The sequence below is a fragment of the Bufo gargarizans genome, chromosome 1, assembly GCF_014858855.1.
Source record: "Bufo gargarizans isolate SCDJY-AF-19 chromosome 1, ASM1485885v1, whole genome shotgun sequence".
In the NCBI taxonomy this organism is placed as follows: Eukaryota; Metazoa; Chordata; class Amphibia; order Anura; family Bufonidae; genus Bufo; species Bufo gargarizans.
The window spans coordinates 174,205,756-174,232,259 of record NC_058080.1 but is presented as its reverse complement, the minus strand read 5'-3'; the positions used below and the strand labels follow the sequence as shown (position 1 = coordinate 174,232,259).

General features: G+C 42.7%; 1 protein-coding gene across 1 annotated transcript; it reads left to right on the top strand.

The window, feature by feature from the left end:
* Positions 1-14,199: 14,199 nt before the first annotated feature.
* Positions 14,200-23,383, top strand: LOC122942060 (lecithin retinol acyltransferase-like). The gene is made up of 2 exons (XM_044299570.1): positions 14,200-14,780; positions 23,084-23,383. The coding sequence occupies exons 1-2, from the start codon at positions 14,247-14,249 to the stop codon at positions 23,234-23,236; spliced, it is 687 nt and encodes a 228-aa protein (XP_044155505.1). The 5' UTR covers positions 14,200-14,246; the 3' UTR covers positions 23,237-23,383.
* The last annotated feature ends 3,121 nt before the right edge of the window (positions 23,384-26,504 follow it).

Here is a 26,504-nt window from a genome sequence, read left to right as displayed (position 1 = left end):
AAACTGAAAAATGTGGTCGTCAAATTTAAAATACATACAATTGTAATAAAAAAGACATGGAGGAGAATACAGCACCACATACCTGTTACATCCAGGGACATCGCCTGTCATGTAGACCTTCTCTTTCCTCTTCTCCTCCATTTGACCCAGACCACCATGGCAAATTCTTTTAGCCTCATCTCGTCTCTACAGTTTGTAAGGCTACTTTCACACTAGCGTTCGGGTTTCCGCTCGTGAGCTCCGTTTGAAGGAGCTCACGAGCGGACCCGAACGCAGCCGTCCAGCCCTGATGCAGTCTGAATGGAGGCGGATCCGCTCAGACTGCATCAGTCTGGCGGCGTTCAGCCTCCGCTCCGCTCGCCTCCGCACGGACAGGCGGACAGCTGAACGCTGCTTGCAGCGTTCGGGTGTCCGCCTGGCCGTGCGGAGGCGTGCGGATCCGTCCAGACTTTCAATGTAAGTCAATGGGGACGGATCCGTTTGAAGATGCCACAATGTGGCTCAATCTTCAAGCGGATCCGTCCCCCATTGACTTTACATTGAAAGTCTGGACGGATCCGTACTAGGCTATTTTCACACTTAGCTGTTCTATGCTAAAAATAATGCAGACGGATCCGTTCTGAACGGAGCCTCCGTCTGCATTATTATGAGCGGATCCGTTCAGAACGGATCCGCCCGAACGCTAGTGTGAAAGTAGCCTAACACAGACACGTTAGATTTCTCAATTTTTCCATCAACCTCCTCATCCTGGTGTCCCCACAGTGTCATCCTGCCACCCCCAATACTGTGCCCGTTGTGCTCCCCAATGCCCCAGGAACTATACTGCTGAAAAAATAGTGACCCTGATAGATATAATTGGGGTAATTTCTCAAACTGGTGTAAAGTAGAACTGGATTTCCAAAAGAGCTGTCAAATATGAAAGGTGGAATCTGATTGGCTGCTATGGACCACTAAGCCAGTTCTGCATTACACCAGTTTGATAAATTACCCCCAGTAATAATAACACCCTATATTGTGCTCCAGGTAATAATCCCTGTATAGTGTCCCCAGAAATAATAGAATTGCCCCTACAGTGCCTCCCCAATAGCAACACCCCCATATAGTAATTTCCACCACACTGCCCCCACATAGTAATCCCCCATAGTAATTTGCCCCCACACAGTAATTTCCCCCAAACTGCCCCCATATAGTAGTTTGCCCCCACACAGTAATTTGCCCCACACTGCCCCCACATAGTAATTTCCACCACACTGCTCCCACATAGTAATTTTCACTACACTGCCCCCACATAGTAATTTGCCCCCACATAGCAATTTCCCCACACTGTTCCCACACAATAGTTTTCTCCACACTGCCCCCACATAGCAATTTTCCCACATAGCAATTACCCCACACTGTCCCCACACAGCAATTACCCCACACTGTCCCCACATAGCAATTACCCCACACTGTCCCCACATAGCAATTACCCCACACTGTCCCCACATATAAATTACCCCACACTGTCCCCACATAGAAATTACCCCACACTGTCCCCACATGGCAATTTCCCCCACACTGCCCCCACACAATAGTTTCCCCCACATAGTAATTTGCCCCCACACTGCCCCATCTAGTAATTTGCCCCCACATAGTATTCCCTCCCATAATAATTTGGCCCCATACAGCCCTCACATTCCCCCCCATGTAATCGATTTATCTTCCCTAATGTGTGTCCCTCCCCCAAGTAGGCACATGAAATAAAAAAAATAAAAAATGAACAAAAAGTTAAAAGATAAATACTCACCTATGTCCAGGGCCAGGCGCTTGCTCGCAGAGGAAGGCGGGATGAGTCAGGCGCGTCACAGTGCTGCGTCCCGGAACAGGCGCGCGATGACATCATCACGCACGCCTGCGCCGGGATTTCACTGCCGCATAGGCCTCAGGCGACGGGACGGGAGCTATGCGCTCCCGTGCCCCGCCGCAGTATGTGGGTGTTCGGGTCAGCGTTGGGCCCCCCAGCGGTGCTGGGCCCGGGGCTGCCGACCCGAACGTCCCTATTGTAATCCGCCACTGGCAACCACAGATATAAAAATGCAAAAGTGCAAATACTGAGTGGCAAAACACCATATCAAAAAAGTGGTTGCAGATAACACTGCGACATATGGATGTCTGATGGTTCCAAGTTATGGGACCATATAACAGCCAACAGAAGGTTAAAGTGCATAAGAAGTCACTATATCAATGGTCAAATACCACAATTGTAGCTATGGTGACAGCTTAAACCTCCAAATACATACAAAGTTAAAGTGCAAGTGCATAAGAAGTCACCATATCAAATGGTCAGATACCACAATTGCAGCTGTGGTGACAGCTTAAACCTCCAAGTACATGCAAAACTGGCTCAGGTGCACAGTGAACATCCACCTGTGGATAACCCAAGTGGGTATAGCTGAGCACCTAGAGCCAATAAGCACATCCCTCAAAGTCCACAACAATATAGCATGTCTACATACCCATAGATGTGGGGATATACACCTCAGGAGAGCCACGTAACCCCACTCTCATGAAGTACAATGTGTCACGAGAAAACAGTCTTAGAATGGCTTGGATAAGTAAAAGCGTTCCAAAGTTAGTACCACATAAGGCCTCATGCACACGACCATTGTGTGCATCCGTGGCCGTTGTGCCGTTTTCCGTTTTTTTTTCGCGGACCCATTGACTTTCAATGGGTCCGTGGAAAAATCGGAAAATGCACCGTTTGGCAGCCGCATCCGTGATCCGTGTTTCCTGGCCGTGAAAAAAATATGACCTGTCCTATTTTTTTCACGGCCAACGGTTCACGGACCCATTCAAGTCAACGGGTCCGTGAAAAAACACGGATGCACACAAGATTTTCATCCATGTCCGTGATCCGTGTCCGCTTTTTCCTATAATTTCAATGGCAAACTTGATTTATTTTTTAATTTTTCATGTCCGTGGATCCTCCAAAAAACAAGGAAGACCCACGGACGAAAAAACGGTCACGGATTACGGACCCCAAAAAAAAAAAACGTGTCGTGTGCATGAGGCCTAAAGTGACACGTCAGATTTGCAAAAATCGGCCTGGGATTTAAGGTGAAAAGTGGCTTGGTAGTGAAGGGGTTAAATTTACTTGAACAATTATTAAGATACTCATGAATAGACTGCACATCCTCCCAGAATCTTCTTGAATGGCTGAAAAGCACAGAATGCTATTCAATTTGTTCCTGCCTTGAATATTCTTTATTTGCATGCCAGATAATAAGAAGAGTTGTGTTGAGTTTGTGCCTCCAAGTTCATTCTAATAAAACTTCCTTTAGTGGAAGTTGTTTTCAACAGCAAAAAAACGCTGATATTGGTCACATCAATGATATAAAATTTTTAGTTCACCTTTAATGCCGAATTTCTTACTATATTCCAAGTGAAGCAATGAAAAGCAATCTATAGGGCAATCTATATGGCAAGTACATAAAATGCCTTGCAAAAGTATACACCCCCCTTGACTTTTTTTCCGTATTTTATTACATTACAGCCTTAAGTTCAATGTTTTGTTAATCTGAATTTTATGTGATGGACCAGAAAACAATAGTCTAAGTTGGTGAAGTGAAATGAGAAAAATATATAAATAAAACTATTGTTTAGAAATAGAAAACCGAAAATTGGCATGTACGTATGTATTCACCCCCCTTTGTTAGGAAGCCCATAAAAGCTCTGGTGCAACCAATTACCTTCAGAAGCAGTGATGGCCAGTTTGCCGTGTTCGCCCGCGAACACATGCGATTTGCCGTCTTAACTGACAAGTCCGGCGAGGCACAGGTAAGTCCTTACCCGTGCCTGTGCGCGAGCCGGTCTGAAATGAAATGCGGTCTCCGGGAGCAGGCAGTTCAGAGAACAGCCTCCAGGGACCTTCATCTGGCTGTTCTCGGAACTGCCTGCACCCGGAGACCGCATTTCATTTCAGACCGGCTCGCGCACAGGCACGGGTAAGGACTTACCTGTGCCTCGCCGAACTTGTCATGGCAGATCGCATGTGTTCAGAAGTCACATAATTAGTGAAATGATGTCCACCTGTGTGCAATCTAAGTGTCACATGATCTGTCATTTCATATACACACCTTTTTTGAAAGGCCCCAGAGGCTGCAACACCTGAGCAAGAGGCATCACTAACCAAACACTGCCATGAAGACCAAGGAACTCTCCAAACAAGTAAGGGATAATGTTGTGGAGAAGTACAAGTCAGGGTTAGGTTATAAAAAAATATCCAAATCTTTGATGATCCTCAGGAGCACCATCAAATGTATCATAACAAATAGAAAGATCATGGCACAACAGCAAACCTACCAAGAGACGGCCACCCAAAAAACTCACGGATCGGGCAAGGAGTGCATTAATCAGAGAGGCAGCACAGAGACCTAAGGTAACCCTGGGGGAGCTGCAGAGTTCCACAGCAGAGAATGGAGTACCTGTACATAGGAGGACAATAAGCCGTACGCTCCATAGAGTTAGGCTTTACGGCAGAGTGGCCAGAAGAAAGCCATTACTTTCAGCTAAAAACAAAAAGGCACGTTGCGAGTCTGCGAGAAGGTATGTGGGAGACTCCCAAAATGTATGGAGGAAGGTACTCTAGTCTGATGAGACTAAAATTGAACTTTTTTGGCCATCAAAGAAAACGCTATGTCTGGCACAAACCCAACACATCACATCACCCAAAGAACACCATCCATCATGCTGTGGGGAGGTTTTTCAGCAGCCAGGACTGGGAAACTGGTCAGAGTTGAGGGAAAGATGGACGGTGATAACTACTGGGATATTCTTGAGCAAAACCTGTACCACTCTGTGAGTGATTTGAGGCTAGAACAGAGGTTCACCTTCCAGCAGAACAATGACCCCAAACACACTTCTAAAGCAACACTTGAGTGGTTTAAGGGGAAACTTGTAAATGTGTTGGAATGGCCTAGTCAAAGCCCAGATCTCAATCCAATAGAAAATCTGTGGTTAGACTTAAAGATTGTTGTTCACAAGCGCAAACCATCCAACTTGAAGGAACTGGAGCAGTTTTGCAAGGAGGAATGGGCAAAAATCCCAGTGGTAAGATGTGGCAAGCTCATAGAGACTTATTCAAAGCGACTTGGAGCTGTGATTGCCGCAAAAGGTGGCTCTACAAAGTATTGACTTTAGGGGGGTGAATAGTTATGCACATTGACCTTTTCTGTTATTTTGTCCTATTTTTTGTTTGCTTCACAATAAAAAACAAAACAAAAAACATCTTCATAGTTGTGGGTATGTTGATATGATGCAAATCCTCAAACAATCCATGTTAATTCCAGGTTGTGAGGCACCAAAATACGGAAAAAAGTCAAGGGGGATGAATACTTTTGCAAGGCACTGTATATCACAGCTTATGTGTATAAGTTGCTTCACAAATTCATATGTAAAGTTCAAAGATGTATATGTAATAGTACATAGAGATCAGAAGGTAGGAAATTACAGTTAAAAGAAACCTGTCACATAGAAAATGCAATTTCTTATTATTGACAGACATCTGTCTTTGTAGGCACAGTCATACAGAGCAGGCTGTCAATCACCGATGGGAACATGTCCTTGACTCCAAAGCCCAGAATGAGCAGGAATTAAAATTTATGAAATACAGGTTATACTGAATCTTTTTTCACAAAACACCAATCTGTTCAGTTCCTCCTACTCTATAACATGCTGCCTCCAGCTCAGGCATCTTATTCAATGTGAGCAGTTCCTTTTAACCCCTTCACGCCCAGCACCGTACATGTAGGGCGCTGTTCAGATGTTTAAAGATTGTGCCCGCTTCTGCCCGCTGTGGGCACCGTAGCCGCGGGTGTCCGTCTGCTTCTAGCAGACACCAGCGTCTCATGTCTGCATTTGGCATTAATGCCGATCATGGACATTTAACCCCTCAGATGCTGTGGTTAATCCCGACCACAGAATCTGAGCGCGCTGAAACCGAAAGTGCGCACCTTTGGTTGTGCTCCGGCTCCCCGTGTGGCGATCAGAGGAGCCGGAGCGTTTATGCAGTAGCCCCTGTCGTTATAAATGACAGGAGGCTGCTGCATAGTATTTCCTTTGGAGCCCTTGCCTGTAATAGGGCTCCGTAGGAAACTAGTAAAATGATCATAGATTTCAATGCAAGTGCATTGGAGTCTATAATAAAAGCAATCTAATGATTGCATGTTATAGTTCCCTATGTGAACTATAAAAAGTGTAAAAAATAAATAAAAAATGTTAAAAAAAAGAATCCAAATTAACCTCCTGCCGTCACACTAACGCCGAAAGGCGTCAGTGCGGTGGCTCTCTCAGGTCTCAATGACGCCTTTTGGCGTCATCTCGTGAGACCCAAGATCTTCCGTGAACGCGCGCATGCGCGCGCATTCACAGCGGCGCGCTGCTCGAAAGTTATACTACAGCCTGCCAGAGATGATCATTCGCTGGCAGGCTGTAGATGTTAAAATAATTGCATCAGAAAGGTATATTAGACGCTGTTTTGTTAACAGCGTCTGATATACCTGCTACCTTGTCCTCTGGTGGTCCCTTTTGCTTGGATCGTCCACCAAAGGACACAGGCCTCTCTGTAAGTAGCACCAATCACCACATTACACTACGCCCCCTGTCACTTATTAACCCCTGATCACCCCATATAGACTCCCTGATCACCCCCCCGTCCGCAAAACACGGACACCGGCAATGTGCTTTCCGCATTTTGGGGATCTGCACATTGCCAGAACTATATAGAAAATGCCTTTTCTTGTCCGCAATTGCGGACAAAAATAGGACATGTTCTAAATTTTTGCGGAACGGAAGTGCGGACCCGGAAGTGCAGATCCGCAATTCCGGATCCGAGCGGGACAAAGTCTGTCCCCATAGAAATTAATGGGTTCGCAATTCCGTTCCGCAAAATGTGGAACAGAATTGCGGACGTGTGAATGGGGCCTAGGGGTCCCTTATCACCGCCAGTTAGTTAGCTACTTGTTAGGTAGTTAGCCCAACCCACCGCACCGCAGTCACTGATTAGTCGCTGATTAGCGTCATCGCTGTCGCTAATCAGCACTAGTACTATATAGTATCTGTAAGTGATCAAGACTGATCGCAATCAGATCTATATCAGTACATTAGGGTCACCTTAGGCTCTACAAAAAACGCAGTGTTCGCCCGATCAGGCCTGATCTTGTGCGCACACTTGCGTTCAGTCTGCCCCACCGCAGTGACAGAATTAATTTTTTTCTGATCACTGCAAAAACACCGTAAAATCGATGCGGCGCTATAAAGATCACTTTTAAGGGGCATGGCGAGTTCATAGATTTTTTTTTTGCCACAAGTTAGTGGAAATTTTTTTATTTTTTGTTTTTTCTTACAAAGTCTCATATTCCACTAACTTGTGCCAAATATAAAATCTTACATGAACTCACCATACCCCTCACGGAATCCAAATGCGTGCAAATGCCCTGTGAAATCCTAAAGGTACTTATTGGAATTTGGGCCCCTTTGCGCATCTTGGTTGCAAAAAAGTGTCACACATGTGGTATTGCCGTACTCAGAAGAAGTAGGGCAATGTGTTTTGGGGTGTATTTCTACATATACCCATACTGTGTATGAGAAATATCTCTGTAAATGACAACTTTAAAAAAAAAAATATACAAAGTTGTCAATTTACAGAGATATTTCTCTCACCCAGCATGGGTATATGTAAAAATACACCCCAAAACAATGTGTAACAATGTGTAAACAACTACTTCTCTGTAATATCTCTGTAAATTGACAACTTTGTATAAAAAAATTGAAAAAGTTGTCATTTACAGAGATATTTCTCACACACAGGATGGGTAGATGTGAAAAGACACCCCAAAACACATTGCCCTACTTCTCCTGAGTACGGCGATACCACATGTGTGACACTTTTTTGCAGCCAAGATGCGCAAAGGGGCCCAAATTCCAATGAGTACCTTTTAGGAGGGCATTTTTAGACATTTGGATTCCAGATTTCTTCTCACGCTTTAGGGCCCCTAAAATGCCCCTAAAATGCCAGGGCAGTATAAATACCCCACAAGTGACCCCATTTTGGAAAGAAGACACCCCAAGGTATTCCGTGAGTGGCATGGCGAGTTCATGTAAAATTTTATTTTTTGTGACAAGTTACTGGAATATGAGACTTTGTAAGTTTTTTTTTTTTATCATTTTCCGCTAACTTGTGCCAAAAAAAAAAAAATTCTATGAACTCGCCATGCCCCTCACGGAATACCTTGGGGTGTCTTCTTTCCAAAATGGGGTCACTTGTGGGGTATTTATACTGCCCTGGCATTTTAGGGGCTCTAAAGCGTGAGAAGTAGTTTGGAATCCAAATGTGTAAAAATGCCCTGTGAAATCCTAAAGGCACTCATTGGAATTTGGGCCCCTTTGCGCACTTAGACTGCAAAAAAGTGTCACACATGTGGTATCGCCGTACTCAGAAGAAGTAGGGCAATGTGTTTTGGGGTGTATTTTTACATATACCCATACTGTGTGTGAGAAATATCTCTGTAAATGACAACTTAAAAAAAAAAAATGTATACAAAGTTGTCAATTTACAGAGATATTTCTCTCACCCAGCATGGGTATATGTAAAAATACACCCCAAAACACATTGCCCTACTTCTTCTGAGTACGGCGATACCACATGTGTGACACTTTTTTGCAGCCTAGGTAAAGGGGCCGAAAGTCCAAAGAGTACCTTTAGGTTAGGCTCTACAGGGTTGCTCACAATTTAGCCCCGCCCAAAATGCCAGAACAGTAAACACACCCCACAAATTACCTCATTTCGGAAAGTAGACACCCCAAGGTATTCACTAAGTGTGAGTCCGTGGGGGATTTTTTATTTTTTTGCCAGAAGTTAGCAGAAATGGAAACTTTTTTTTATTATTTTTTCCTCAGAAAGTGTCATTTTCCGCTAACTTGTGAAAAAATATTAAATCATACATGAACTCACCATGCCCCTCCGTGAATACTTTGGGGTGTCTTCTTTCTAAAATGGGGTCATTTGGGGGGTATTTATACTATCCTGGCATTCTAGCACCTCAAGAAACATGACAGGTGCTCAGAAAGTCAGAGCTGCTTCAAAATACGGAAATTCACATTTTTGTACCATAGTTTGTAAACGCTATAACTTTTGCGCAAACCAATAAATATACACTTATTGGATTTTTTTTTATCAAAGACATGTAGCACAATAAATTCTGACACAAACTTGTATAGAAATGCAATTATGTTTGAACAATTTTACCAGAAAAAGTTAAAAATATACTTTTTTTGAGAAATTTGCGGCCTATTTTGATTAATATCAGAAAAACGAAAAATCTCAACAGCAATCAAATACCACCAAAAGAAAGCTGTATTTGTGAGAAGAAAAGGAGGTACAATTCATTTAGGTGCCAAGTTGCATGACCGAGCAATAAACTGTTAAAGTTGTGAAGTGCCGATTTGTAAAAAAGGGCCTGGTCACTAGGGGGGTATAAACGCAAGAAAAACTATACATATAAGGTATCGCTGAATTCTTACTGATCTGTAGAATAAAAGTAACGTTTTATCGCATATTGAACTTCGTAAATAAAAAACCCATAAAACTGTGGTGGAATTTCTTTTTTTTTTTTTTGCAATTTCACCCCATTTTGATTTTTTTTTCCTGCTTCCCACTACATCATATGCAATATTAAATGGTGGCGTTGGAAAGTACAACTTGTCCCACAAAAAACAAGCCCTCATATGGCTATGTGAACAGAAAAATAAAAAAGTTATGGCTCTGGGAAAGCAGGGAGCGCAAAACGAAAATGCAAAAAAATAAACCTGGCCCATAAAGGGTTAATATATTTTTGCTGTTCTAGACACATGAAACAAATATGTATTAAAAACAGCCCTTAGCCAACAGCATTACTAGTCTACCACTCTATAAATGACCTTTTCCATATGCTCTGGTTCATCTAGTACGCTACCTTTCCATCGATTATTCAGGACATTGCTTTGTAGAACTTGCTTTACAATTCTTAGTTCTTTACTTTTTCCCAAAAGTGAAGCAGTCCTTCTTCTTCTAAGTCTTCTTGCACTCCAACTGGATTTGAAATATTGGCACGGTGTTTGCTTTGTCTTAAAGGTAAGGCTACTTTCACACTAGCGTTCGGGGCTCCGCTTGTGAGTTCCGTTTAAAGGCTCTCACAAGCGGCCCCGAACGCATCCGTACTGCCCTACTGCATTCTGAGTGGATGTGGATCCGCTCAGAATGCATCAGTCTGGCAACGTTTGGCCTCCGCTCAGCAGGCGGACACCCGAACGCTGCTTGCAGCGTTCGGGTGTCCGCCTGGCCGTGCGGAGGCAAACGGATCCGTCCAGACTTACAATGTAAGTCAATGGGGACAGATCCGTTTGAGGTTGACACATATGGCTCAATTTCAAACGGATCCGTCCCCCATTGACTTTCAATGTAAAGTCTGGACGGATCCGTCTGAGCAACTTTCACACTTAGAATTTTTTCTGAAATATAATGCAGACGGATCCGTTCTGAACGGATCCCATCGTCTGCATTATAGGAACGGATCCGTCTGTGCAGACACCAGACGGATCCAATCTGAACGCAAGTGTGAAAGTAGCCTTAGACTAGATGTAAAGGCTGGCGGTTTGTTTAGTGTATATATATATACATATATATATATATATATATATATATATATATATGTATATATATTGGATACATATATATATATATATAAAAGATACATATTTTTGTTTATACCATTTGTGATTATTGCAACATTACATTGTGTGTGAATATGTATTGTATTTGTCTTTGTTATTAAATATTTTTAATATATTCAAATTGCACAGCTTATTCACCCCACTTTAAGAATCGAGGAGTAACAGATCTGCTTATCTATTAAACAAGGTGGGCGTCCCAATAACGGTAGAATAAACAGTTTATTCACCCCTATTTGAGAATCAAGGCTTTATGAAATTAACAAGGTGGGCAGCCTAATAACAGTTCAATTACACAGCTTATTCATGCCAATTTGAGAATCAAGGCCTAATGGAATTACTTATCTATAAAACAAGGGGGATACCCCATTAATTGTTAAATTGCACTACTTATTCACCCCAATTTGAGAATCAAGCCGTAATAGATTTGCTTATCTATTAGACAAGGGGGGCACCCCAATAACAGTTAAATTATGCTACCTTTTTACTCCAATTTGAGAATCAAGGCATAATAAATCTTAACTAGGGGGAGATCCCAATGACAGTTAAATTATACAGCTTATTCACCCCAAATTTAGAATCAAGGCGTAATAGATCTTCATATCTATCAACCATAGGGGACACCCCAATAACAGTTAAATTACACTATTTATTCACCCTAATTTGAGAATCAGGCATAATAAATCCTCTTATCTATTTAACAAGGGGGACACCCCAATAACAGTTGAATTAAACTAATTATTCACCCCAATTTGAGAATCAAGATGTAATAGATCTGCTTATCTATTAAACACGGTAGCCACTCCAATAACAGTTAAATTAGACAGCCTATTTACCCCAATTTGAGAAGCAAAGAGTAATAGAATTGCTTATCTATTAAACAAGATGGATATCCTAATAACAGTTAAATTACACAACTTATTCACCCCAATTTCAGAATCAAGGCATAATAGAATTGTGTATCTATGAAACAAGAGGGACACCTCAATAACTGTTAAATTAGGCAGCTTATTCACCCCAATTTGAGAACGAGTGATAGAATTGCTTATTTATTAAACAAGGTGGAGACTGTTCAATTAGCTGCTCTGTGCAGGGAATGATCCAAACTTAGCTGTCTCCTATGGATCCTTTCATCTTCTGATTACACAGCCTGAACTGTCCCTGCAGTCTCCCTATGCTCTCCCTACAGTGTGTAAAAACTCTCCCTATGATCTCCCTACACTGTCCCTGCAGTCACCCTATCCAAGATTCTACAATTGCTTTGTTAAACACTGTCCCTAACACGTGTCACATCTCTCTCTATGCTCAGTTCACTGTAAAATGGCTCAGACCGGGCAAGATTAGGGTTTTTATAAAGCTATGACATTAAAGGGGCTGGCTAGCTGCTGATTGGCTGGCTGCACTGCATTATGTGTGATCTCTTATTCCTGGGCTTCTTACTTTCACGTTGTAACACATGTTGCTGTCATTTTAGAAATTGATTCGTTACCACAAAGCGCCAGGAAATTTGGATTCGTTGCAAACCGAATTTTTCCTAAACTTCGGATCAAATTCCACTTCGGATGCTTAACCATAATGCTGATGTAACTTGCCAAAATGCTCCAGTTTTGTCTCATCTGTTTAAAGGACATTCTCCCAGAAGTCCAGAAGTTTTGTAGCTTGTCAATATGCATTTTGGCAAATTCCAGCCTTGCTTTTTTATGATTTGCCTTTAACAGTGGTTTTCTCCTCGGTCATCTTGACAGCGAAAGATGATTGGATCTGACACTGATGTACTTGTACTTTGGAGTTCACCTCTAATCTTTTTGGAACTTGTTCTGGGCTTCTTGGTTACCATTCATATTATTCACATCGTCAGTGTGTCAGCAATTTTCCTCTTATGACCATGTCCAGCGAGTTTGACTACTGTCCTGGAGACCTTAAACTTCTGAATAATATGTGTAACTGTAGAAACAGTAACATCAAGCTGTTTGGAGATAAACTTATAGCCCTTACCTTTTACATGTTTCTCTATAGTCTTTCTAATCTGAGACACTCTAACTCTCTCCTTAGCTTTCTTTGGTCCATGTTCAGTGTGATACTCCCCATGATACCAAACAGCACAGTGACTACTTTTCACCCTTCAAGTAGGCAGACTGACTGATTACAAATTTGAAGACATCTGTGATGCTCATTACGGGACACAACTTGGTTTAACATGTCACTATGGTCAAATTTTTTTCAATCTTTCCTAGGGGTACCATCATTTTTGTCCGGGCCTTAGTTTGTTTTTTAAAATTATTCTGTTAAACCGCAATTCAAAAGTAATGTCTGATTTTCATTAGCTGATTTTCAGTAATTTTTTATTTATTATAAATTTTGTCGGTTTCAAGTTATTTCAGTAATGATTGTGGGTTTTGCAGAAGTGTGCATCTATTAATTACCGGCTTCAATGTTATATTGCATATGGTTTGTATCTTGCATAAACCCACTTTAAATACATTAAAAACCATAATATCAAGAACATTGATTAGACCTTGTTCACATTTCCATGTCCGTTTGACATCTGTGCAAAATCCGTCCATGTTTCATCCATGAAGATGTCAGTGAAGAATCTGTGTTTGGTCCATGTGTCTGCTGTTTTTTTGCTCTCTGTATGTCATCCTTATACCATGGACACTGCTCAGCTGAAATTTTTTTTCCATCTCCTACCAATGCTCCGTGACAGAACATGGATGCCATTAGTGTTGTCTCAGTGGTTTTTTTTTCACGGACTCATAGACTCCAATAGGCATGCTTAATCAGCATTACGGACCAAAGTGCTGCATGTCTCTGTGGTTTTTCCACTGACTCATGGTCAGTGAAAAACCACTGATGTGTAAACAAACACTAAAATCAATGGGTATGTGTGCTGTCCGTGGAGAACAAGGACAGCACACGTCTGATTTACTGAAGTGTGAATGAGGCCTTGCCCTGTTGTTAACCACTCTGCATAGTTGTCTGTATGTTCGGTCTCTTCCAACTTACATCTACGTAAGTTACAGTGAAATTATTGAAAATGTTCTGCGAGCATCCTGCCTGAATAATACTAAATGTCTGGTTTATGCACTGCAAATGGGAATGACCAAATAGTTAAACTAAAAAGGAAGTGGAAAGAAATTTTTATCCCTCCAGGTCTGTGTAAAAAAATGTGGTATAGCTTCATTCATGAATCAGCCTGTTATCCAGTGTGGTGTAGGACAGGGAGTGCCTGTTCTGTGAATTTACTCTACAGACGGCGAGAGAAAAGTGCTACTGCCGGCTGAGTGTTTATGTCTAGAGGGTTTGTTCCAGTGACACATTAACAAACCGCACCGGCAGCTGCCAAATTCCTACAGCCAATCGTGACCACTGCGATGTGATGTCACTTCAAAACACAGAAACCTTATAAATATTCTCCAAATTAAAGAGGCCAAAACATTTCAACCTCAGCACTGGTTTAGCTCTCAGTTACAGCAGCCAGGCTCAAAGCCACAAGTGACAGGATGAAAAGTTCGCTGTTAGACTTGCTGTTTTTTCTCCTTGATAAAATATCATTGGTCTCCAACTTGAAGTTCTTTAGCATGCCAGAACAGGCTCAGAGAGAATCCCATTCCCAGGACGCATCCTTTTTTAAACGAGGAGACTTGTTAGAGGTCCCCAGGACTCTGTTTGTTCACTTTGGGATCTACTTGGGAAATAACAAGGTTGCCCATCTGATGCCTGATATCTTGCCTGCTATTTCAGACGACGAGTGTCTGATTGGAAAAGTCGTCACCAACAAAAGGCTGATCCTGGGTGTCCTGGCTAAAGTGGCCAGTATAAGAGTGGACACTGTGCAGGACTTTGCCTATGGTGGAAGTATAATGGTTAATCACATGGACAAAAGTTTCAAGACAAAACCTCTTTCTAATGAAGAAGTGGCTCAGAGGGCTGAGAAACTGGTGGGGGCCACATCATACAGCCTGCTGTGGGACAACTGCGAGCACTTTGTCACTTATTGCAGATTCGGGTTTCCAATGAGCTTTCAAACTGATAAGGTAAATTGTAATGTTACATTTTATTTTATAGCTGAATATTTCATTGTGACATAAATGAGCAGCGGGCCAGTCATTTACTAAGAGCTTTGTGAGCTATCTAAGCGTTCCAGTGATGAGAGAATGGGTGGCTGATTCTAAGTGTTATTTCTCCTCAGGGTGTGAGAACGTTAACGTTTATTAGGCCTCCTGCACGACTGTATTTTGCATTCACGTCCGGTCCACATTTTTTGCAGATTGCACACCGACCCATTAATTTCTATGGCTCCACAAAAAAAACGGACAGTACACAGATGTCATCTGTATGCTGTCTGCATCCGTGTATCTGTTCCACATATCATAGAACATGTGCTATTTTTGTCCATACTGCGGACAAGAATAGTAATTTCTAGTAATGGTGAAAATGTGGATTTCACACGGAAGGTGTCCGTAGTTGGTGGATCCGTGGTCTGCATGTACACGAGGCCTTAATCACATGTCCATGATGAAATCTGTGATAAGAGGGTCAGTGATTAATCCGTGAAGACGTCCATAAACCATGGTTGGTCCATGTGTCTTTTTTTTTGCTCTCCCTGTGTCATCCGTGTTCCCCTTACATGGCACAGCTGAAAATTAATTTTCAGAGCATCTCCTATAAAAGGTCCATGAAAAATGGATGAAAAACGGATAGCATCTGTGTTGGGTCTGTGTTTTTCACAGACCCATAGGCTATAACAGTCGTGATGGATCCATAAACACTGAAAATATTGGGCATACTTCCGTGCTAAAAGTACAGACCCACGGACCATGCTAAAACACCAGTGTGTGAATACACACATTGAAATGAGTGGGTACGTGTGCTGTCCGTGGAAAACACGGACAGCACATGTCCATAAATCACTGAGGTGTGAATAAGACCTTAGTGTGAATGATTCCAGGAATACTAGTGGAGGTGTATACAGGAACATGTCATGCAGACATTAAACTCTGCAAACTGAGAGTTTTCATCCAAAATGATAATAAACCTGTTGTAAAGAGAAATAGTGTATTATGAGAAGAGCTTTCAGCATACAAACATGTGATAATGGTCACCAATACGAGGTACAGAAGATTTATAAATTGTGCTTGAAAGGGGCCTGTTCCGTTATACATTTCTGTAAGATTTAATGGGTAAAAGGTAAATGTAGCGTCTCCTAATGGCAACATGAATTACTCCCTTCCTTGCAAACAAGGCCGGCCTTAGGCTGCATTTCATGATGTCCTGAACAGAAAATTCTGTTGGCACCTGCTCCCCAAACAGTGCCATACATCATAGATTGTAAGCTCTTGGGAGCAGGGCCCTCATGTTTTAATGGTTGACTTGTTTGTTTCTATGTTATTTATGACTCTGTACTTGAACCCCCTGAAGCGCTGCGGAATATATTGGTGCTATATAAAGATTATTATTATATCTCCCTGTAGTGCCTCTACCACTACACACTGAAAAATGTATATAAAGCCCTGTAGTGTCTAAATAGCAGTACCACACAATTCCTATATGAATACAATTACATAGTGCTCAAAGAATACCTATAATGCCAAAACATAGGTGAATATTCCACAAATAATATTAACATACAGTGACATATTGTACCTAACAGTTTAATGCAATTTATATTAATTAGGTTCTCTAGGACTTTTATATTGAAGGCCTGTCCTCAGGATCAGTGATGGCCAGTTTGCATTGTTCGCCCACGAACATATGCGGGCTAACATCTTTTTTCACAAGTCCGGCGAGGCACAAGTAAGCCCTTACCTGTGCCTGTGCGCGAGCCATTCTGAAAACAAGTGCGGTCACCGGGAGCAGGCAGTTCCGAGAACAGCCACCGGGGGCCTTCATCGAGCTGTTCTCGGAACTGCCTGCTCCCGGTGACCGCATTTGTTTTCAGACTGGCTCGCGCACAGGCACAGGTAAGGGCTTACCTGTGCCTCGCCGGACTTGTGAAAAAAGATGGCAGCCCGCATATGTTCGCGGGCGAACAATGCGAACTGGCCATCACTGCTCAGAAAAAGCAATCAATGCTAGATGGCTCTTGGCTCGAAGGGTCTGACAATCTTCCAGTTAGCTGCTCGAGAGTAGCTTCGGCTCAGTACATACACAGTTCCCGTCCATTGTGTAGTGGATGATAAGATTACTCAGCAATGGGACTAGTGCTGTAGTAACCAGCTCCATCCACTACTCAATGGACAGAACTGTGACGGAGCTTAAATGGGTCCGCAATCCGGGAGATGCGGAATAGAGGCACGGATCGGAAGCCCACGGAAGCACTATGACAGGGGTGGCCAACCCATGTCTCTTGAGCCTCATGTTTCTCTTTGCCACTTCAAGTGCGGCTCTTGCGGTGGAGATGGGAAGCAGCTGCGCAGCCTAATAGAGAACATGGCATGCGCTGCTCTCAGTGCCTACCATGTTCTCTTTACTAGCACAGTGGAGAAGGAGGGATTCCCTCCCTCTCCACTGTGACGCGGCTGCCGCTGCCACCAATCGGGAGATAGCAGGGAGGAGAAGGGGAGCGGCTGTGACCACTGCCCCACCAATTAATGTAATTAATTCAAGTATAGGAAGCAGCGGGTGCCGGCGGCGGTATCACATACCCGGCCTCAATAACAGGGCATGCGATCCGCCAAACCGCTGAAATTAACCCCTCAGGTGCCGCACGAAGTCGAAGATCGAGTCAACCATTCAAGAACCGCTGGGTTGCTGGTCACGACACGACCACTAGCTGACACTGGGAGCTCAGGCCTCTCGAAGTGAACCCTGCTGCCACGGCCCCTTACTCTGCTGCAACCTCTGCCTGCGCCATAAACATTTAGGCCTCTGCCACTCCCCTATCACGATCAGTGTGGAGGGAAACTGCACTCTGAACACAGGAGGGAAGGGGAACAGTAACTGGGCCTGGAAACTATGGAATAAACAGGTCACCTCCTAGACAACCCTAATCCGGGCCCTAACTATCTATCAATATGAATAGACCTTGAAGGTAGGAATATTTATATGCAGGATAACTAGGCCTGTATATCCCTATAATGCCCTGGAAAAGGTTAGGACCAGAGACAACCTCCCCAGATGGACGAATGGAAGTCTTTGTCTCAGGCCCAGATACAAACAACAGGGAATATAACAAACACAAACAAACGCGACACTTAACGTCTGTAGAAACGGACGAGCAGGAACACCAGGGACAAACTCACACCAGCTCAGCCAAACCCAAATGAAGCTATCTACCGCATAGTCAGAAGGGTGGGGTCAGACTATAAAGGGTAGAAGTGATGACCACTGAGCAACAGCTGATAAAAGGGAAGTGGTCATTAACCCTATCAACACTGAATCAAGAGAAATCAAGGAAGCTGTTAGATTCCTCCACGCTCAGCCAATCTCTTTGATTTCCTGACATCAGTCACCTGAGGGACCGTGACATCCCCTGCGCAGGGCCTGGCACTTCTCTGCCTGACATACTGTTAGATCAAATAACCAAATATTAGATTAAATATTTTTTATTTCGCCACTAATACACAGCAAACAGGGCTTTAGAATATATCACTGCACCGCTAAACCGCAATTTTTTTCTATTTTTACACAAAAGACTTTTCAACAGATAAGTGCAACGATCAAAGACGTATATATTTGTATTTCGCCAGTAATACCCAGCAAACTGGGCTGTAAATTGTCTCACTGCACCGTTGAACGGCAATTAGGCTCTAATATTTTTCTATTTTTACACAAAGGGCTTTTCAACAGATAAGTGCAATGATGAAAGGCGAAAATCTATTTGTATTTGGCCAGTAATATATGGCAAACTGGGCTGTAAATTATCTCACTGCATCGCTGAACGGCAATTAGGTTTAAATTTATAAAAAAAATTACACAAAAGGCTTTTCAACAGATAAGTGCAACGATGAAAGGCGAATATATTTGTATTTCGCCAGTAATACACGGCAAACTGGGATGTAAATTATCTCACTGCACCGCTGAACGGCAGTTAGGGCCAAAGTTTTTTCTATTTTTACACAAAAGGCTTTTCAACCGATAAGTGCAACAATAAAAAGGCGAATATATTTGTATTTCGCCCGTAATACATGGCAAACTAGGCAGTAAAATATCTCACTGCACTGCTGAGCGGCAAAGATATTTTTCCTTTTTCCACTAAAACATGCAAAAAAGGGCTTTAAAACAGATTACTGCACTGCTGAGCGACAAATATATTTTTCTTTTTCCACCAATACACGCAAAAAAGGGCTTTAACCCCTTAAGGACTTAGGTCCCGTGACCCCCCCGTGTCGGTGATCGCCGCAAACCACAGGTCAATTCAGACCTGCAGTTTGCTGCTTTTACCTTATCCGGCGGTTGTGGGCAGCGGTGACATCGGGTCCCCATGCGGCTGTAGGGGGGACCCGATGGCATAGAAGGCAGCGCGATGTCTAAGGAAGGCATCGCTCTGCCTTCCGGTGACGAGCCTGTGAGATCCAGCCCCCTGGATCTCACAGGCCGGAAGCTGTATGAGTAATACACACAGTATTACTCATACAGCCAATGCATTCCAATACAGAAGTATTGGAATGCATTGTAAAAGAGACTTTGTAAGAAAAGAGACTTTGCATTGAGACTTTGTAAGAAAAAAAAAAAACTCATTTTCCGCTAACTTGTGACAAAAAATACAAAGTTCTATGAACTCACTATGCCCATCAGCGAATACCTTAGAGTGTCTACTTTCCGAAATGGGGTCATTTGTGGGGCTTTTCTACTGTCTGGGCATTGTAGAACCTCAGGAAACATGACAGGTGCTCAGAAAGTCCAAGCTGCTTCAAAAAGCGGAAATTCACATTTTTGTACCATAGTTTGTAAACGATATAACTTTTACCCAAACCATTTTTTTTTTACCCAAACATTTTTTTTAATCAAAGACATGTAGAACAATAAATTTAGAGAAAAATTTATATAGAAATGTAGTTTTTAAAAAAAAAAATTATACAACTGAAAGTGAAAAATGTCATTTTTTTGCAAAAATTTTGGTAAATTTCGATTAATAACAAAAAATGTAAAAATGTCAGCAGCAATTAAATACCACCGAAATGAAAGCTCTATTAGTGAGAAGAAAAGGAGGTAAAATTCATTTGGGTGGTAAGTTGCATGACCGAGCAATAAACCGTGAAAGTAGTGTAGTGCAGAATTGTAAAAAGTGGTCTAGTCATTAAGGGTGTTTAAGCTAGGGGAGCTGAGGTGGTTAAAGAAAGTAAAAAAAAAAAATAGGTTTTACAAATATAAAAAAAAATATAAAAAAATTAAAGTTCAAATCACCCCCCTTTGAATCAAAATAAAATATTAAAATAAAAATACTTAACCAATAAAAAATAAATAAACATCATAGGCATCGTCGCGTGCGAAAATGCTCATACAATTAAAATATAACAATATTAATGGCATACGGCAAATGACACAACGGGGAAAAAAAACTGCCAATTTGCCATTTTTTCTCACTTCAACTACCCAAATTATTTTTTTATAAAAAGTGATCAAAAAGTCGCACACACTTTAAATTGGTATTACTGAAAAGAAAAGATCGTCTGGCAGAAAATGAGCCCTCAAACAGCCCTGTACACATAACTACCAAAAAGTTATAGGGGTTAGAATATGGTTATAAAAATTTTTTTTTTCCTCAAAGGTTTTCATTTTTTTGTGTGTTATCATTGCAACCGTACTGACCTGGAGAATGAAGATAACAGGTCAATTTTACCGTATAGTGTACAGTGTAAGGCTATATGCACACAACCGTGGTGTGTTTTGCGGTCTGCAAATCGCGGATCCGCAAAACACGGACGGCGTCCGTGCGCGTTCCGCAATTTGCAGAACGGCACGGACAGCCTGTAATATAACTGCCTATTCTTGTCTACAAAGTGCAGACAAGAATAGGACAAGTTATATTTTTTTGCGGTCCACGGAACGGAGCAATGGATGCGGACAGCACACGGAGTGCTGTCCGTATCTTTTGCGGCCCTATTGAAGTGAATGGGTCCGCATCCAAGCCGCAAAAACTGCGGCTCGGATGCGGACTAAAACCACGGCCGTGTGCATGTAGCCTAAAAAACAAAACAAAAAAAAAACCTTTATCAGAATTGCATTTTTTCCCAATTCTACCCCATTAGGATTTTTTTTTTCACTTCCTACTACATGGTATGCAACCGTAAATGGTGCCATTAGAAAGTACAACTTGTCCCGCAAAAAATAAGCCCTCATAAGCAGTGATGGCCAGTTCGCCGTGTTTGCCCGCGGGCTGCCATCTTAAATCAAAAGTCCGGTGATGCACAGGTAAGCCCGATGAAAGCCCCCGGCGGCTGTTCTCGGAACTGCCTGCTCCCGGTGACTGCATTTATTTCAGACCGGCTTGCGCACAGGCACAGGTAAGGACTTACCTGTGCATCGCCAAACTTGTGATTTAAGATGGCAGCCTGCATGTGTTCGCGGGCGAACACGGCGAACTGGCCATCACTGCTCATAAGTGAATGGAAAAATATAAAAGTTTGGACTATGGGAAGGCAGGGAGTTAAAAACAAAAATGCAAAAAAGGAAAATACCAGGGTCCTGAAACGGGTTAATGTCTTGCTAAGGTGTGCTGTTTCCATGTTTGTCTGCCTTGTACTGACTTCTACCAATTTACCAGATTTGACCCTTTGCTGTCTGACCTTGAGTCCATGAACCATGATTGGTCCGTGTGTCTTTTTTTTGCTCTCTGTGTCATCCGTGTTCCCCTGACAGTGCACAGCTGAAAATTTATTTTCAGAGCATCTCCTATAAAAAACGTCCATGAAAAATGGATGAAACACGGATGGCATAGGCTATAACAGTCGTGACGGATCCATAAACACAGAAAAAATAGGGCATACTTCCGTGCTAAAAGTACAGACCCACGGACCATGCTAAAACACCAGTGTGTGAATACACACATTGAAATGAATGGGTACGTGTGCTGTCCGTGGAAAACACGGACAGCACATGTCCATAAATCACTGAGGTGTGAATAAGACCTTAGTGTGAATAATTCCAGGAATACTAGTGGAGGTGTATACAGGAACATGTCATGCAGACATTAAACTCTGCAAACTGAGAGTTTTCATCTAAAATGATAATAAACCTGTTGTAAAGAGAAATAGTGTATTATGAGAAGAGCTTTCAGCATACAAACATGTGATAATGGTCACCAATACGAGGTACAGAAGATTTATAAAAAGTGCTTGAAAGGGGCCTGTTCCGTTATACATTTCTGTAAGATTTAATGGGTAAAGGTAAATGTAGCGTCTCCTAATGGCAACATGAATTACTCCCTTCCTTGCAAACAAGGCCGGCCTTAGGCTGCATTTCATGATGTCCTGAACAGAAAATTCTGTTGGCACCTGCTCCCCAAACAGTGCCATACATCATAGATTGCAAGCTCTTGGGAGCAGGGCCCTCTTGTTTTAATGGTTGACTTGTTTGTTTCTATGTTATTTATGACTCTGTACTTGAACCCCCTGAAGCGCTGCGGAATATGTTGGTGCTATATAAAGATTATTATTATATCTCCCTGTAGTGCCTCTACCACTACACACTGAAAAATGTATATAAAGCCCTGTAGTGTCTAAATAGCAGTACCACACAATTCCTATATGAATACAACTATATAGTGCTCAAAGAATACCTATAATGCCAAAACATAGGTGAATATTCCACAAATAATATTAACATACAGTGACATATTGTACCTAACAGTTTAATACAATTTATATTGATTAGGTTCTCTAGGACTTTTATATTGAAGGCCTGTCCTCAGGATAAGCAACCAATGCTAGATGGCTCTTGGCTCGAAGGGTCTGACAATCTTCCAGTTAGCTGCTCGAGAGTAGCTTTGGCTCAGTACATACACAGTTCCCGTCCCGTGTAGTGGATGATAAGATTACTCAGCAATGGGACTAGTGCTGCAGTAACCAGCTCCAGCAACTACACAATGGACAGATCTGTGACGGAGCTACTCCCGAACACCTGATCGGTGTGAGTGTGGGGTATCAGACCCCTGTGATCTGCTATCAGTATAAAAATCCTAGAGAACCCATTTAAAATACTAATGTAGTTTGGGTTAAAATTTGGGTTTGGGTTAAAATTAGGTGCTGATGTTTCAGACTGCACACATAACTGCTCTGTATAAAGGGAATGTGGGATACATTCAAGGACTGCAACCTATAGAAGTGACCATGATGAAAGCAACTATTCTCCCTGCTACACTGGTGGTTGTGACATAGGCATTTGCTTTGTTTTCTAGTTTTGTGAGATCGTAAAGAGGATTATCAGAGATCAGAGAAGTGTGTTCGTTTCTGCTGCTTCAGGGCTCCTGTTAACACTATGCCTGGGCCTGCACCCTTCAACAACCCTGCTTTGTTTCTTCATCACCTTCACACTGTGGATGGCAAGCTAGATGCGGGGTCACCGACAAACTGTAAATAGTGCATCATGTGAAATAATGTATTTATAATGTATCTATTAATGTGATGTCATGTAATATTTACACTCATATGTGGTTTGTACAAAGATGTTACATTGTAATAAAGAATTTTTGCTAATACAGGTTTGATTGTTGTCATATCTTACATAGTGGGTACATCCCCGACAGCTTCCCTCGTAGGCTACAATATACCATAACAACATGACTGGTGGGGGAGACCTCTTGGACACCCACTGATCCCTCCACTGAATTGTGAATCATTCCAGCGAAGCAACCCTGAGGAAAAACGTGAAGGGTTCGAGAGTGCTAAAATACTAAAGGTATAAAAAATACACAAAACAATAAGACATGCACTTTATTATACTTAGACTTGGCATCAGCAATATACGGCATAGTTTGTGAAGAAATAATTTTTCAGCTAATTAGCTTGCAGAATAATTAGTAAGAGGATGTGACTCATGTTTGTTTCAAGTGTGTTACTGTTAGGAAATTACATTATTATGACAAAATAATGAAGCAATACAGAATTAGAATTGTAGACTCCAGTCTAATTCCTTTCAGATCACCTCACTGACGTAACTTTAGTGCAGGCAACTGCAGCCTCCAGCCAGGGCCGTCTCTAACGCGGGGTAAAAGGGGCAGCTGCCCCGGGCCTAGTTGCCCCTGGGGGGCTCAAGGCAGCTGCCTCTTGAGCCCCGCTGGCCACTAGTGACGTGGGGGGCGGCGGCAGGGCACAGGGAGATGAGCGCTTTTTTTGTGGAAGCGCTCATCTCCATAGTCATCTGTATCACCGTCCTCAGGACAGTGATACAGATGGAAATGCTGCGGCGGGCAGGGGAGGGTAGACGCCGCAGCCTATCAGAGGCCAGTGCAATAGCGCCGCCTGAGCCGTACAGCACAGGACACAGGCCGAAAGAGGCTGCCAGCCTGATGGAGGTAAGTATAAGTGTTGTTTTTTTTTATATGGTACTACTACTGGCACATGATTGGGGGCATCTATGCGGGCACGTTACTGGCACATGATTGGGGCATCTATGGGGGCACTTGTTACTGGCACATGATTGGGGGGCATATATGGAGGCACTTGTTACTGGCACATGATTGGGGGGCACTTGTTACTGGCACATGATTGGGGGGCATCTATGGGGGCATTTGTTACTGGCACATGATTTGGGGGCATCTATGGAGGCACTTGTTATTGGCACATGATTGGAGGAAATCTATGGGGGCACCTGTTACTGGCACATGATTGGGGGGGGCATCTATGGGGACACTTGTTATTGGCACACGGTTGGGGGGCATCTATGGGGACACTTGTTACTGGCACATTATTGGGGGGCATCTATGGGGGCACATCTTACTGGCACATTATTGGAGGGCACTGTGGGGGCATCTATGATGGCACCTCTTACTGGCACATTATTGGTGGCACTATGGGGGCATCTACTGAGGCCACAAAGAAGGGGTATTTTATATGGGGGAAGGGGGGAGAGGAACACTATGGGGCTTCTACTGAGGCCACAAAGAAGGGGTATTTTATATGGGGGCTCTGTATAGGGGTATTTTATACTGGGGCACATTATGATGGGTACTATGGGGAAGGGGAGAGAGGAGTACTATGGGCTCATCTATGGGGGGCACTAAGAAGGGGTATTTTATACTTGCAAATTATGGGGGACACTGAGGGCATCTACTGGGGCACTATATATGCAGCATTTTATACTGGTACATTATGGGGGGCACTAGGAAGAAGGGGGGAGAGGAGCACTATAGGGCATTTACTGGGGGTACTATATAGTTTTTTTTATACTGGCACATTATGGGGGCACTATTGGGACATTAGCTCAACTGGGGGCATTAAAAGGGGGTATTTTTTTCACTGGCACATTTTAAAGAGATTTATTACTACTGGGGGGCATTATGATGGACTTTATTACTACTGGGGGTCTATAGGGAACATGATTACTAGTATGGGCACTATGGGGGAATTATTACTTCTGGGGCACAGTGCGGACATGTTGGGGGCACTGTTGGAGCACTATTACTACCATGTGTGCTCTAGCAGAGAATTATTCTGATTGGTGGGACTTTTGGGAGCACTATTACTGTGGGGGCACCTTGGCACAGTATCAGCTTACCACAATTATTTTTGGGGGACGTTATGTTTACACTATTAGTGTCAGGGGCACTATTTGCTGGGCGCAGTTATTTTAGGGCACTGTGTGCCAATAATTATTGAAGGGCACTATCTGCATGGTACTACTATTATCAGGGAATTTATCTGTTTCTGCAGTATAGTATTGGGGAGCACAGCGGCACAGTATTGGGGGTGGTAGGATGATTTATCCAGAAGATGGGAGGATGATAGAAAAGTAGTAAACTAAGATTTTGTTTGTCAAACTGCAGAGACAAGAAATGGCTGAAAAATGGTGGTCTGGTCTGAAGGACTGATACGAGAAGATGAGGAAAGAGAACATCTACATCACAAGAGACGTCACTGGATGTAAGAGGTATGTGGCGCTGTATTACCCTATATGTAGGGGTGGATGGAGGGGTTAGTAGTACAGTACTATCTGCACATTGTAAAAAAAAAAGTAATCTGAAAAATACTAAATATTTGTGTCAGAAGTTGTGCTTTTTTAATTTTAGAATAATGATACAGCCATTTTATTTGATACTTTTGTGCTGATTCTTCCCCCCCCCCCCCCTCTATATTAAGGGACACTATAGTCACCAGAACAACAACAGCTAAACGTTGTAGTTCTGGTGTCTATAGCATGTCTCTGCAAGCTTTTTAATGTAAACACTGCCTTTTCAGAAAACAAAGCAGTACCGTATTTACATTACTGCCAAGGAACACCTCTAGTGGCCACTCATCATTATTAAAGTTTACTACTCTACGAGGTGTGTGGATTTTTTGTGTGTGTGTGTGTGTGTGTTGTGGTGGAGGGCGTGGTTGAATGCTAGGGTGTTGGAAGTCTGGATCCAGTAGGCCTAAGTAAATTTTTGCCCAGGGTCCAATCAATATTAAAGACGGCCCTGACTCCAGCTGCTGTGAAACTACAATTCTCAGCATACACACTTGCTCGGCTGTTCTCCCACAGAAGTGAATGGAGCAAGCTGGGAATTGTAGTTTCGCAACAGCTGGCGTTCCAGAGGTTGCTGACCCCTGCTTTAGTGGGAATATTGGAAGGCTTTCAATTCATCTTGCACTACGCGCTGCCATTGTTACAGGTAATTT

Bases quoted from the DNA above. Each gene is read 5' to 3' on its own strand.
- LOC122942060 (XM_044299570.1), top strand. From the start codon at position 14,247: ATGAAAAGTTCGCTGTTAGACTTGCTGTTTTTTCTCCTTGATAAAATA. The intron at 14,781-23,083 runs GTAAATTGTAAT...TTTGTTTTCTAG, and splicing joins TGAGCTTTCAAACTGATAAG to TTTTGTGAGATCGTAAAGAG.